This window comes from Macrosteles quadrilineatus, unplaced genomic scaffold, assembly GCF_028750875.1.
Source record: "Macrosteles quadrilineatus isolate MER2022 unplaced genomic scaffold, UCM_ALF_1.0 Scaffold_4__1_contigs__length_99947679, whole genome shotgun sequence".
Lineage (NCBI taxonomy): Eukaryota > Metazoa > Arthropoda > Insecta > Hemiptera > Cicadellidae > Macrosteles > Macrosteles quadrilineatus.
This window is the reverse complement of record NW_026542597.1, coordinates 13335155-13349788: the sequence shown is the minus strand read 5'-3', so window position 1 is coordinate 13349788 and position 14634 is coordinate 13335155. Positions and strand designations below refer to the sequence as shown.

General features: G+C 35.0%; 1 protein-coding gene across 1 annotated transcript in view; it reads left to right on the top strand.

The window, feature by feature from the left end:
- Positions 1–14634, top strand: part of LOC128992154 (regulating synaptic membrane exocytosis protein 2-like) — a 79056-nt gene that overhangs the window by 56623 nt on the left and 7799 nt on the right. Inside the window, exons 15-21 of the mRNA XM_054415592.1 lie at positions 157–232; positions 1077–1302; positions 2845–2963; positions 3773–3934; positions 4409–4559; positions 13206–13417; positions 14471–14610. Of these exons, the coding sequence (XP_054271567.1) occupies positions 157–232; positions 1077–1302; positions 2845–2963; positions 3773–3934; positions 4409–4559; positions 13206–13417; positions 14471–14610 (1086 nt within the window). The remainder of the gene's footprint in view (positions 1–156; positions 233–1076; positions 1303–2844; positions 2964–3772; positions 3935–4408; positions 4560–13205; positions 13418–14470; positions 14611–14634) is intronic.

Below are 14634 nucleotides of genomic sequence, written 5' to 3'. Positions count from 1 at the left end.
ACTGTATTGTTGATTTTTGTCAAGCAAGTTTATCACCTTAACAGATCCAACCTTAACAACCTAAGGTACAACCTAATCCCATTAGTCTTTTAACTGATTACAGAGTGTCTTTGTGTCTAACTCTTATGGGTAATTGTCCCTCTGTTGTGTCAGCAGGACATGGAGGAGCGAGCACATCTCATGAAGCAGAGAATGAGGCAGATGCAGTCTAGAGGGTCAGCGGGATACACAGGTAACATTAACTGTACACATTTTTATTTTATACTCGAGGGAACCTGAGAGATTTTACACAAAAATTAGACAAAAAATCTAACAAATTGATCAAATTATCTCCATAACTAAGTTGAAATAGGAGTGTTGCACGAAGTTCAAATGTCACAACGTTTAATGATATAAGTCAGTGTCACGACATTAAAATATAATTTTTGAGCTGTCTCACAACGACCAATATTATTTGACTGTTGCACAACGTCCCAATCTTATCATGTCCAAAAGTACAGTAACTGCAAGAAACACATAAGCTTTGGACGTCATAAGATTGGTCGTCGTGCAACAGCATTTTTTATACTCTTAAAAACTTAGCAGTACCACGTCCAAAGCCGCTGCCAGTTGCTTTCCAATAGCTCAGCGCTGTAGCGCGACGTCGAGAGCTCCTGCAAGGCTAGATTAGGTTAAGTTAGGTTAGAAAGGTTTAAAATGTGGGTAACAGCTAGTTTTTCAAATAAAAAAATCTTATGTATGTACATAGTAACATAGTTTGTTTTTTTTTAATTTGACCTAATTTAAAGATAAATATAAAAGAAAGAGTTGATGAACTTCCAACTTTGATTTGCTTTAATTCTCCATTTATTTTATTGTGGGTTGAAGCTGAGACTTAATCAGGCATACTCGTCTACCATCTATCGAGTCAGTCCGTTTATTCCTCAGTTCCAGTCTCTCAGTTCTAGAATTGATAATGTGAACACAATGGCTCATATGAACGGGTTCTTTAGTCAGTATGATCAGAATAACTCGTTTGAATCGAAATAACCCTGACTGAACGATTCACCTTTATTTCAAAGTGTGTTATTTCCCAGGGAGCATGTCGAGGCACTTCACCGGCCTGTCTGACAGCGACCTGCCGTCGTCTGACATGGACAGGCCGTGGGGTGGCCACATCCCCGGCCGCACGATGACGTCACTGGACAAGGATATCATCGGGACGACGGACCTGGGCGACAGCGACCTTGAGAGTGTCGTCAGCATCACTAGCAGTGCCTTCTCTACACAGAGCGAGCGACCTCGCGGCTCACGGGGCTTCAGGTATACCACTACTACAAATTCATACATTGCCAATACAGAAGTCTAGCATGTAAAAGGCTCTGGTATATAACAAGCAAACGATGTAGCACAGCTCTGAAAGCAATGTTACGACAAGTTTTGTAATGTTTAGTTTACATAACACACTAAAATTTAGGATTTCTGTGAGGACAGCATGCTGACCTAAATGCGGGTCTACTCTGTCCCAAGAAACACAACACTTTACACTATACGCAAAAATTAAAATGTCTTTGTTACTGCAGCATTTTAATCTAGGAAGGTTTGAGTTGGAGAGATAGTTGGACCTGAAGACATATCTTCACTTGGTCTTCAATTCTTAGGCTGTGGAATCCTAACATAAAGATTTACTAAACGTATCTTTATATCCATGAACTTGGAATAATAAATTAGAGTAGATTCATTGTAACAATTCATGAAATTTACTATTCGTTTATTATTGTTCATTGAATCAATGTTTAAATGATTTTAGGAAATGGTCGTGGAGTATACATGCTTGTGTTGATGTTAATATCAGTGAGAACTTTTTAATTCACACAGAATACTTATTTTATTGACTGTAAAACGAACCATTCACTAAACAATCAGTAAAGTTTAACTCGGTTAACCCGATTCCATCTTCCTCACTGCTTACTTTCAAAATAACACTCATTGATAGCCTCTTACCTTTTGTAGAGATTATGAATCATCATTATACTGTGGTAAAATATGGTGATCCCTGCAAAAATTGCTCAAGTGAGTTTTTACTTATTTTTGTTTCAGCACTAAAACGCGAGATTCCTTTACTGGTAGCCCTAGTACTTGTAGTTTGTGTAAAGTAAAGAGTTGTGTAAGCAAACCGTTGTTCCGTAGACAGAACTCACTCCCCAACCCGGGTATCTCACACCCTGTACGAGTAAGGTTGATCTGTGATAAGCATGCCTTGCATGAGGCTCCATATTGCAACGTGCTGCAATCGGACAGTGACGTGTCTAAAACTATTCATGACGACGACGATTCGTTTCACGAAAAATACTTGGAAAGTTGTAAAATTGTTTCAAACTGGGACAACAACTTTAAAGACATAAACTTTGACTCAGATTGTGACTGTTCTGTCCCGGTTTGCACGTTGAACGACACGTCAAGTTCCGAAGAACTGGCGAACGAGAAACCACTAACGGTGTTAAAGAAAACCAGGTTCAAACTCGACGATTGGAGACGAGACTCGGACATAACAGACGACCTTTACGAAGTCGTGGACAATCAGGGGGAAAGTGAGATGAACGTAGAAAACAACCAACCAGGTGTGTGCAAACCCGAGGAAAACAAAAATAGCTCTGAGATAAATTGTGAAGACGAAAAAACAAGTGATAACGTTAAAGTAGAAGTTGACCACCCTCCTGATGACACTCTCCTCAGCCCTTGTAAGACCTCTGACACTCCCACCCCAGACTCCCCCAGTCACAAACGTATGTTTCTCAGATGTAAATCACAAGTTGAAGTTGAAGTTGAACCCTCTGTCACCCCTCCCTCTGCTTTGCCCCCTAGCGACTACGGAGAGCGATCTCACACGACGGTACAGCCGCCACCACAAGGGGGACACAACAAGAGGCCGCCGTTCTCTAGAAGTCTCTCGAACGCGGACGTCCAACCAGACGAACGTGGTGGTGAGTGTTCCGGCATCGTTGAGATTAATAATTTCAATATTTATTACTGACAGTTAGAAGAAAGAAATGTACAATTGTTATGTTAGCCTCAGTTGAGATATGGTAGTGTATGCAATTATTAATTATTAATGCATATCAAAAAAAAATAATGAAGTAAAACGTCAGTAGTTATGCACATTCTCCAAATATGTATTAACTTTTTTAATTGAAATACCCCTGCCGCAGCAAACCTACAGACTAAGCAAGTAAAGCTGTAACAGACTAAATAATTAACACTCAGAAGTTATGCAGACTGTTTGTCAAAATAAAATACTGGTTAAAAAACTCACCTGTTTATGGGGTTTGATAAAACTCACAAAAATTGTAATAATAGTATCAAGTCTATATATTTAGTAGTCAAAAAGAGTCTTATAAAATTTGTCTTTTTACACCTTTGCTATCATTAGTTTATCATATTTATGCTATCATATTTATGAATTACGTTTACTGTTAGATACTGAATCCCATCAAACGGAACAACTGTAGCCAATTTTTATTAAAAAACAAAAATTTTTGATTGAGCCACTCACAAGAGTGATAATGGCTCTATTTTTCCTCTCTTAGTGTTGCTTCCTGCGATAGGAAATGTAGCCTAGATGCTATAGTTAACAATAAGTAGTCTATTCAAATCAACTTGGTCAAGTTGATGCGTTTGACAGAAATCAGTACACACTGCCAGAGGCTCAAAACTGGCTACAACTTAGACATGGGAACAGAATGTCTACTTGAATCCATAATCAAAGATGTTGATCAGTGTTTACCTGTTGCAGACGGAAGTCTAAGTGACACAGCCGTCAGTCATCATCACCATATCAACGGGTCTCGCCGCAAAGCAGCGTCGGGCAGCGGCTCTGGCACGACGAGCGGCAAACAGTCGCACAGTCAAGGCATGGGCAAGAAGAGCAACTCTACCAGCCAACTGTCGGCCACAGGTATGCTCAGACCCACAGAGAATGCAAGTGAAAGTGTGTGTGTAATAGAGTGTGTTGGAGTAACTATATGGTCTCAAGTTGGAATTATAATGTACTGTAGAAATCATGAAACATTAAGGAAAACTGTTTGTAAGCTTTTCCAGCCTAACTGGTTTTTTAGGCTAGCAAAGTCGACTAGCAATTTTTCTTAGTATGTGTGGATGAAACATATGCAAGTTCTATCAAAAGTAAGATTTCCCAAGATTTTTTTTATTTGACTGCTGTTTTTTTTAATTGATCAAATAAAAGTCACTTTGGGATAAAGAATGAGATATCAATTCAGAAAGCCTTATTTTTTTAAATTACAAGTTCTGATATTCGCTTAAGTTTATAAATTATCTAGAGAGTATGGATGAAAGACTGCATACTCTTGGAAGGGTTTCAAGTTTCAATAAAAATGAACATGTTTGACAATCTCTTATTGTGTTGGTTCAGGCCGCAAACGTAGGTTAGGTTTCGGAACAAAAGGCAAATCGTCGTTCACCGTTCATCGGTCCGAAGAGGTGCTGCCCGACGAAGTGCGACATTTGATCAAGCAGGGTTCATCTGTGTCGAGCGACGGGGAGGGCTCGCAGGACGGAGACAGGTCCTGACTTGCACTAACACGTCCTGCCAAACAAACTGCAAACAAAGAGTAAACTCTCACTACCATGACCCAAAACTGACAAAACTGTTATAGTCCTCGCCACCCTAATTTGAGGCAGCCCAAGGCCACACTAGATATACGGCGTGCGGCCTTGGGCTGCCTCAAGTTAGGGTGGCGAGGACTATAGTGTGATGATTATTCGTTTTGTTTGATGACTTTTTTATAAAAAAAAGTAACCAATAGGAATTTTTCATGATGTTTGGTAGGAAAATAGTAATTTTTTATTCACGGTAACCTTCATATAATTCTTAAAAAAGTTCACCAAAATGTTTTTTTTTATCGATGTAGGTATATTTTTATTTTCAAAGAAATTAAACAATTAGTTTTACTTTTTCATTACCTTTTTTTATCAACAAATTTTAATTACTAATTTCATGTGTGAATATATTTTTAATTAAACATAACAAAAATCCTTCCTTTCTCAATCTATAAGTAAAAAAAAAAACTAATCTACCATCCGACCAAAAGTTTTTTTTTAGGAAAACTTCAAAATTATAGTTCAGTTAGATTAAAAAAATATCTACACTGAAATGATGATAATATTGATCACAATATTCAGTATATGAACATCTTTCATGACAATCTTAGTAAAATCAATAGAATTTATGATCTCAGCGTCTAATTTAAATGCCAAATAATCTGATCAGATTGGTCTACACATTCTCAATAATAGATTGTTTGCTATTGATTAACATTGCGGTTTTTTCTGTAGAGTTACAGCCAAAATTGTAATGTTTCAACTTGTTTTGTTTCACTAAAATCAATTGAATCCAAGTATGGTTTCAAATCATGAGTTTGTTTGCAGTTTATTGGTTTTTAAATATCCTTATAAAAGAATGAAGACCAATTAACGCGAGAGCGAAAATCTTGAGGGAAGTTCTTCAAATTTAATTGATCTGAGGACCAATTTTCTTTGTGTGTATCCGTGATTCGTTCTACGTACGTTTTCAGGTGTGAGTGGTTGTATTGTACAGTTTTCTATCATTGTGATGTGATCTGTGTTTGCGATTGACATTTCCAATTACTTTTTTTCTTCTTTTTACTTTTTTCCAGACGGTCAATTAAGGATGATTTCCATTTCTATGTTTCTTTTGTTAAATCAATAAATTGTAAAAACTAATTTTCCAAAAAATACATATCAATTTTTTTAAATTTAAACATTTAAAATTCATTATACATTAAAACTTTGTATTTTCTTTGATACTTGTAAGTATAAAGGTACACTTGAACCTACATTGAACGTTGTTATAAGAAATGGAATGGTTACCTGATAAACTTACTTAAAAAAAAAACGGTTCCAGTTGATACTGTTCATTATCAACATCTTGGAACTCTTTTCTTAGGTGAATTAGTTGTTTATCCATTCCTTCTTTCTTATTGTATTCATAAACCAAGTGGTGTTCCCCCCAAAAATGTAAGTAATTTTTGGCATTTCAATATTTGAAGAGAGTAAATATACTGTTACATATTGGTTACAGCCATTATATGCTCACTAAACGAAAATAGAATACATTTTCTTTAAAACCAACCCCAACTATAGTTTATTCGTTGAAAAAATGACTAACCTTTCTGTTCAACACTTTACCTAAACATTACAAATCTTGCCCTGTAGAAACTGGTAATAATCTATTCATTCGGTTCGGAAGTTAAGTTTTTTAAGTGTTTTTTGCATAGTTGTAGAATGTCCTGTTGTTGCACTTTGTCCATCTCTTTTATAAATTTTCTGATCATTTGTCAAATAAAATTTAAAAAAGCAGTTGTGAACAATTCTATCCGCAAATGTTGTATTTGTAATAAGATCTTTTTTTTAGCTTCTACGGCCAATGAGCAAACTCTAACTAACAGGGTGTCTATCAGTTACCGTACACAAACTAACTTCTATGTTCTATGTGACCCTTTTCTCCCCCAAAGATCACCTGCAATGAGCAGAGTTTATTCAGTTTGCATAAGGAAAATTTGTTAGATTTCAAAAATCATACGTTGATCATCAAATAAATGATGAAAGTGTATAAACATTTGTACAATCTCTTTTACATTCAATATTTGGTTTATGAACAAATATATTTTCTTTTCCTTTGTTACTTTAGGTAAAATATTAAACTGGTTTTAAAATAATACAAAATATAGTTTACCTAAACCATCCTGGTATAAGAAATACACAAAATTTACGCTGTACAAAAAAACTGAAATATTCCACTGTCACTGACAGGATTTTGAAACAAGCAAGTTTTCAACTAAAATTTCCCTTGGTCGAGACAGTGACATATTCTACGTTTTGTTTTTCTTGTGCCAGGATGGAACTTTTCCACTCAGGCAAGCCTAACTGCCTTTGTGCTCTATCTTAAGAGTAACAGAGCGCAACTAAAAGGCACACCAAAAATTACCTTTAGAGTTTTCAGTGATTCTGGTGACTATCATTGTAAAATCAGTGACTTTTCAGTGAGTCTGAATGTAACACGTTAGATTACAGTTGCAATCATTCAATGTTGGAATGTTATCTGTCGGACTGTCTGGATCCTCAATGTATCTGGTTGTTTTCCTCTTGTACAACTCCCTCGCCAGCTTGACTGTTTCATATCCTTCCCACTTTCTGTGTTCATGTACGTGTTCTTACAGGATTCTATCCTCGTTGGTCTGTATGCAATGCTCCTTGGCTCATGAACGTATCTTTAGTTTTGATCGGGGCAGCACTGACTACTGGATTTGGATTAATACAAGTGTGACAAACGAAAATAGTAGAGGCGGCTATAGGGTTTGAGTGAACATGTTTTGTGTTTTTCACTAGGATATTTAACCGAGCTTTTATGATTTTTTGTAAGATTTTAATATTTTTAGTGTAGGTTATGAATTTTTGCAATTTGAAACTTAGTTAAGGCTTTTTGCATTTTGATTGCTAGGAATACAAGTAATTTTGAGTGAATATTTTTAAATACAAAGTATGTTTGAGAATATTAAATGTCTTATTTTGAAAACATGAAAGAGGTTGTGTGCTCTTTCTGATAATTTTTACTGTTTTTTTTAACTTATTTAATGCTTTAAACTGTTAAGTATCCTTTTTCTAACTACATTTATTTTAATTCAGTTTGTAAAAACCTCTCAAATCATTTAAATTAACTTTTTTACATTTTTATGAATAAATATTCCGTTGTGTAAATTTATTGAATGAGAAATTTAAGTGTTGAAATATTAAATTGTTAATGATTGTAATTGCCCTAAAAATTCTTCTTTTCTGTTATTTAATGGCCTTGATTTAAAAAGTATAGCTCCAATTTTAACTTTGAATAAAATGAAGGAGATAGTTCCCCAAACTAAGATTAGAGATTCGTGCATTGAAAGTACTTGTATATTTAATTTAAGTTGAGGGTATACTAACATCAACTTGACTGAGATTTGAGCTGTACCATTGAGTTTTGGATACTAAAGTAGATATCCCATCTATATGAACCAGCTGTAGCTAATTTTCTATTAAAAAATAACTGCTGAATGAGCCACTCACAGATAATTGAGATAATGCTTTCTAAAATTCCATTTCTCTCTTCATTTTTTTATGACATAAACAATCGTATAGTTTACCAAGAAATGTTATTTTAGTTTAGCTTCTAGAGAAAAAATTGGCGTATTTGACACAATTTGAGTTTATTTACATCAGCACGATCTGTTGGTGCCTCAATTTAACCTCATTTATTTCTCTAAAACTGGCTACAACCTTAACATAGAAATGGAATGTCTAGTGGTTATCCATAGTCAATGGTTGTACATAGAGTTATGCTAGGATGAGTGAGAGAGTGAGAGTGTTACTCTGTGTAGAGGGAGGTCGACGGGGGGGATTCGCTCGCTCACATGAGGTCTCCCCCCTTCCCGTTCGTCAATCGAGCAGTCACAGCATTTCTAGTTCTGACGGCTCTTCGTAAGTAGGCCATCGGATCACCTCCACCCTCCCCATGCCAGCTAACTAATACAAACACTGTTAAACCAAATTGTAAACAAATAAAAATAATTAATGTAGACATAATGTAATAAAACAGTTTAAACATAATATTTCTAATTAAATTCACTTTTGATTTAATTTAATAAGTAATTTTAATTAGCTAAAACTAACTCAAGTTGCGTAAATAATTTAAATTTTATAAATAAATTGTACGTTATTTGTCACAATGAATTGACATATGTAATGGTTTTAACCCTTTGCAATCTGAAATAGGAACAATTTTAATCTTTGTCCAGCTGTATTGACAACGTTCTTTTGCACAGTTTGGTTAAATTTCACATTGGCCCGACTCAATTGGCCAGTGGTACTGCCCAACATAAAAACATTCGCTCAGCAACGTAGCTACTCATGGATAAATCTTGTTTTTCAAAAATTTGTTATGAAGTGGTAATACCTAGTGAGCAAACTTTTAACTGTAATAACTCAAAGTTGGTGAGAAGAAGTTTCCGATTCTGAGCAATACACAGAGAAATTTGGCAGATACAGCTGATATTGAAACAATTCAACTCTGTTTACGTCAATGACGAGGCCAGTACGACTGGCCAACTGAATGCCAAGGGTTAATATACCAACAATCACAATCTTTAAGTAATGATATAACTACTTCTAACAAACTATTAATCTTAATATGTGAAGATTGTACTTTTTCGCTTTTGAAAAACATACATAACATACATAAATTTGACGCTGTAACATTTCTTGATGAAATTGTAATAAAGAAATTGTCAATTGTCTAATCAGTTAACTGTAACTAAAGCAAATATAATGCATAAACCAGTGAATGTGCTAACACCTCAACTCCCACAATGTGATATCTTGGTGTAAAGTGGCTGCACTATCGTCAAACGCACTGTGTTCTTGTGTTGGTGGTGGTGCTATGAAGCATGATCTCTATGTTTTCATTATAAGTACTCGTACCTCTTTGTTTTCAATTTTTATATGCTATGTGGCATCGAACACTTCACAGTTGACCTCTCCGCAAAGCAATGTTTCTCGCACTGTATAACACTCACTATTCATTTGTGTAATCCGAACTTTGGTTTTGTAAAGATACCGACGTCATCATGAACCGCAAGACTTGGAAGGTTAGGCATGAGGTTTTGAACTGCCTAAATGGATATGGAAAACGATTGTGAGATTGAAAATGTTTAGAATAAGAGACATTTGAATTTGTATTTCTTATACACTTAGGATATCAAAAAGGGGTGATAAACATCCATACTAAACTGATAAAGAGTTTAACTAACTTTCAAAAAAGCAGTGTTCTCTATTCATTGGCTCTATGTTTAATCATTAGATAAGATTATTAACATAAAAAAATACAGTTACAATTTTAAATGAACTATTATATTATAATACAATGAACCAACCACATTTATATGGAAACTATCCATTGCACATAGCTAAAACTTCAGTCTGATAAATGCCTTTTTCGTTAACCCTTTCCATGTAACCGGTACATCACTAGATTTAAACAACAAAGAAGATAATCAGAAAACTAAATACAATATTTCAGCTCTAAAAAAATAATGTTTTATTCATAAAGAGAAGTGCCAGGGGACCGAGCATTGCTCAGTGGTGTTATTTTTGATTGGGACGTTGCCCAAGCCGCCACAGTTTTGTGCTAGGCCTACAGAAAATGTAATTTTGATTCTAAACCAATTAATTCCAATTATAAATCCACTCTTTAATAACATATTGAAATGTAGTATACCTAAATTAATAAAGTCAAAATAGTTATTAAACACTGAACATAAACCCTCCGAATACTCTATATGGTTTTAGTCTGGGAAAATTTAATTTCAAAGGCTAAACTTAAGTTTGTGAGAGAAAAAATGTCATATCCTCCATTTTTAGCTCTAGAGGTTTGTTTTATGTGCTTGAATGTTTTAGGCCATTTTATTCTCAGTGCGTAGAATGATTTACGTATCGTAAATAGACATACAGTAAATGAAACATAAAAATCACTTCCAGTATTAAATTGATTCAAATAAACTACAACTGTGAAAATTTACAGCTTTGTTGCTTCTGTGGTTTGACTTTTGTTGTTTTGCCTCTAAGTGTTGTTGCATTTTCTGTCGTACAAGTGTGGAAAGGCAGCAGAGAAGACTGGAAGGTTACTAAACCAGACAAAAAACTCGTCAAAAATGTATTCCCAGTTTTGTGAAGGTAGTGCATGAAATTGAACAGGAGTGTTGAAGTTTCCGGTAAACGATGTAGATTAAATCTTAACCCCGAAGCTATCGAACTCGATGACTACCATCTTGGCCACTAGCATCCACAAAATCTACGCTCAACTAGCACGTGAATGCACAATCTTTTCTGTCTATCCCTACGGAATTGGTCTTCATTCTATCTCTATCTATCTTTCTTTACTCTATGTAGTGTCTAGTATTAGTTAGCCTTAATATATCTAAAACATTTCTGTGTATTTTATTCTATAACTTGTTTTTGTGTTTTAGACATAGTGTATTTATAGTGCATTGGATCTGTATTGGTAATGTTTTACTATTACGTAACGCTAAGTTGAATAGGACGAAGTAAAAAATCTCGAAACTACATTGAATGATTAAAAGGATTTTTTTTAATTTGTTTAGTAAAAACTAAGCAAAACTTGCTAATTTGAACTTTTAAGATAAATTAACTGCAATTTATAAGTTGAATAGCATAAACTAAATTATTGTTGGAAGCTATACAAACCCTGGCTAAAATTTATTGCATGACAAATTTTTGAAAAAAGAATTTATCAAACAAAATTTTAATCTCCTTGCTTTTGGCTTCTGCATCCATTAAAACACTACTCACATGCAAATGTATGTTGTAAATTTGAGTCTAAATGATTCATTTACTCGTATGAAATGAAAAACACATATAGTACTATTGGAAGACAAAGATGAGAAATTTAACTATTCAACAAGGATTGTAAGAAGCAGAATATATAAACATAAAAAAACAATAATTTTATGTATATAAAAATTTTACATTCAACATTATATAAAAAGTTGTGTTAAGTATCCAACAAATTGCAATAAACAATTAAATGTAGAAATAAATTATATTAATCATACCTTAAACTCGTTGGTTCCACATTCTTGAATGTAATATATCGATGATACTTTTAAATTATTCATTTTATAAATCTTTTGGACATTTTGTTCAATATTTTTTATTAGTTTTGAAGTACAGTAGTCTGCACAAGTAAAACTTAGAGAAAAGGACATTTTCAAACAAAAAAATAAAATCATTAGAATATAGATGCTTCTCCCTTAAACATTAATCTGATTAAGAATAAGTAAAGGTTTGCAGATTTCCCTCTATCATAATGTATAATTAACACCTTAATTTTAATCTACAGGAAACCCCCTAATATCTGGCCTCGGAATTTCTGGTCCTCGGTTTATCCGGTCACATTCCAGAATCGGTACCAAAAATATTACCCATGGCTGTACACGTAGTCTCCATGATTTTCGCGTTCTTACGGTTTATCTGTTTCCTGTTCATATATATTTTTAGCGGGTTGACTACCCAGTTGAGCTACTAGATTCCCAAAAGAGACTCAAACACTACTTTGAACCAATCACAATAGATACGAATTATCATTTTAATAATAGGTTGGTTTATTCGGCCAGGGGCTCGGTCCCACGTAGGCCAGATATGAGGAGTTTTACTGTAGTAGGTTTGCATAGGCAACTGGCCTGACTGTAGTTTTGTTCAATTAATGTACACCATTATTTTTCTTGTAAAGTTTATTTGAAAGATTGCTGTACTATATACAATGACTGCCAGTTTATTTTGGAATCTTAGTATATAATGTACAGAGTAATAATACCCCATACTGGAGTGATTAGAACCACATCAAATGTGAGTTTTTACAAAAGCTGAAATTTAAGTTAACTTTAATTATTTTCCAAAACATCTTAAAACAATGTTGTGTAATGTGTTATGGTGTTGAGGGAGCAAGCTGGTCTAGTAGATGGGCACTGGGCTTTGGGACTTCACACGGGTTCACAGGCTATGATTTGGTTGGCTATGGGTTGGGACTAGATCTCGGGTTCAAATCCTGCCAACCACAATTGCTTCAGCAATGTGCTATTTCCACGATCCTCTATATTCAATTCTACGTTCAGTGTGCAGTACAGGTCTTACAGAAGATAGTTGTGCTATTAACATTACTGAAAATATCATGCGAGTTGTGTCAACTGAACTGGCTACTCAAAGGCACCAAAGAATTATTTAAGATTTATTTCCGTAAATGCAATTTACTACAATAGATAGATATTTCAACTTAGCAATTTGGATTTTGATTTACTTATAAGTCATAGTAAGTTGTAAATGTACCAGAAAAAAATTACAGTGTGTCAAGAGTTCTGATGTTTTTGGGACGGCTAGTATTGCCGAAACTTTGAAATACATGACTTACAGACAATTCATACCGCACAGTGAACGTAGAACGTATAGAGCTTGAAATCCTAAGATATATAGAGAGTAGAAAAATTGTAAAGTTTAAAAAATAAATCAATCAAAAAAGAACAAAACTACAGTCAGACAGTCTTTGTGTATTACCGGAGGAAAGTGTAACAATTGTTTGTGTGGGATAGTTGGGCGCCATCACTCAAAGGTTCAGACGGAGGTCCTCTGTCGGACTTTATCGAGGGGCTAGGCCCTGGACAGCTGGTGGGCCGGCAAGTCCTGGGGGCTCCGTCCTTGGGCGACATTCAGCTCAGCATGTGCTACCAGAAGGGATATCTGGAGGTGGAGGTGATACGAGCGCGAGGGCTGCAATCCAGACAGGGCTCTAAAGTGTTACCAGGTATGAGACAAACGTACTTCCATACATTTTAGTAGACTAACCTGAAAGAGAAAGAGTCCTCTATGGCGCAAAAATGTTACATGATCAACTTAGATGATTTCTCCGTCACTGACAGCTCTCTCCAAGTCTCCAAGAAAGGATTGAGTCGGAAACCTCGAAGCTTTCCAGCTCATTGGGTCCCATAAGACAGGATACATTCCCACTTCATAAATTCCTAAATACACTAAAAATCATACCTCAACTGTTGGTTGTTAAATATTTAAACCGCCTTCCAACTGGGACCCACCACCGTTGCCAACAGATCATTTGTTTGAAAAGTACACAAATTTTATCGTGCGATCTTTCTCAGACCGTGATTATTTACAGAAACTGCTAAACTCCTAATTTTGGGAATAAGAATGGCAGTATAAAGCTTTAAAAACCTACACAAATACCTCACGAAGGTTGGAGCACTGTTGTAATAGAAAAATCTAAGTCAGACATTCCACTTGAAATGCTGTTCGTAATATTGGAATATTCTATCTACTGTATATTGTTTAATGTTCTTGAGCCTGAATGAACTCTTCCCAATTTAGGAAAGACTCGTATAAAAAGTTCATAAAACCTAAGCCATTGTGCTCAATGTCAGATCCTTAAGATTTTTATTTTAGTGTTAACTAACGTAGTAGCCTAGAGGACATATAGAATCTATTTGTAACACTTTATAGCTTAAGAAAGTTTTAAGTGTTTGTGTCGTAATTGTAAGAGTGTGTTTTGATTTATATTCATTGTTATTTTACTAAGTTAAAAATCACTGCAATTAAATAGAACGATCTTGTAAACAACTGTTTTTCACTCAGTCAATAATTGTATGTACAGTACTTTGAGGCAAACACACAATATTGACCTACTTTATACTCCCTCCTTAGACTGGTTACTCAGTTACTGTAGTATTTTTCAGATTGTTATTTAGTGCTATAGCTTAGTGTGAGAAAGTACATTTTTACTTAATTTTTGATGATCATACTTAACCCATATGGTTGTGTGTGATAACAATATCATTTTTGTCCACAGCGCCTTATGTGAAAGTGTACCTTGTAAGTGGGAAGAAATGTTTGGCGAAAGCGAAAACAGCGACAGCCAGACGAACTTTGGATCCTCTTTACCAGCAAACACTCACCTTCAGGGAACCTTTTCAAGGCTGCATACTGCAGGTGAATGGCTTGATTCTGTGACAA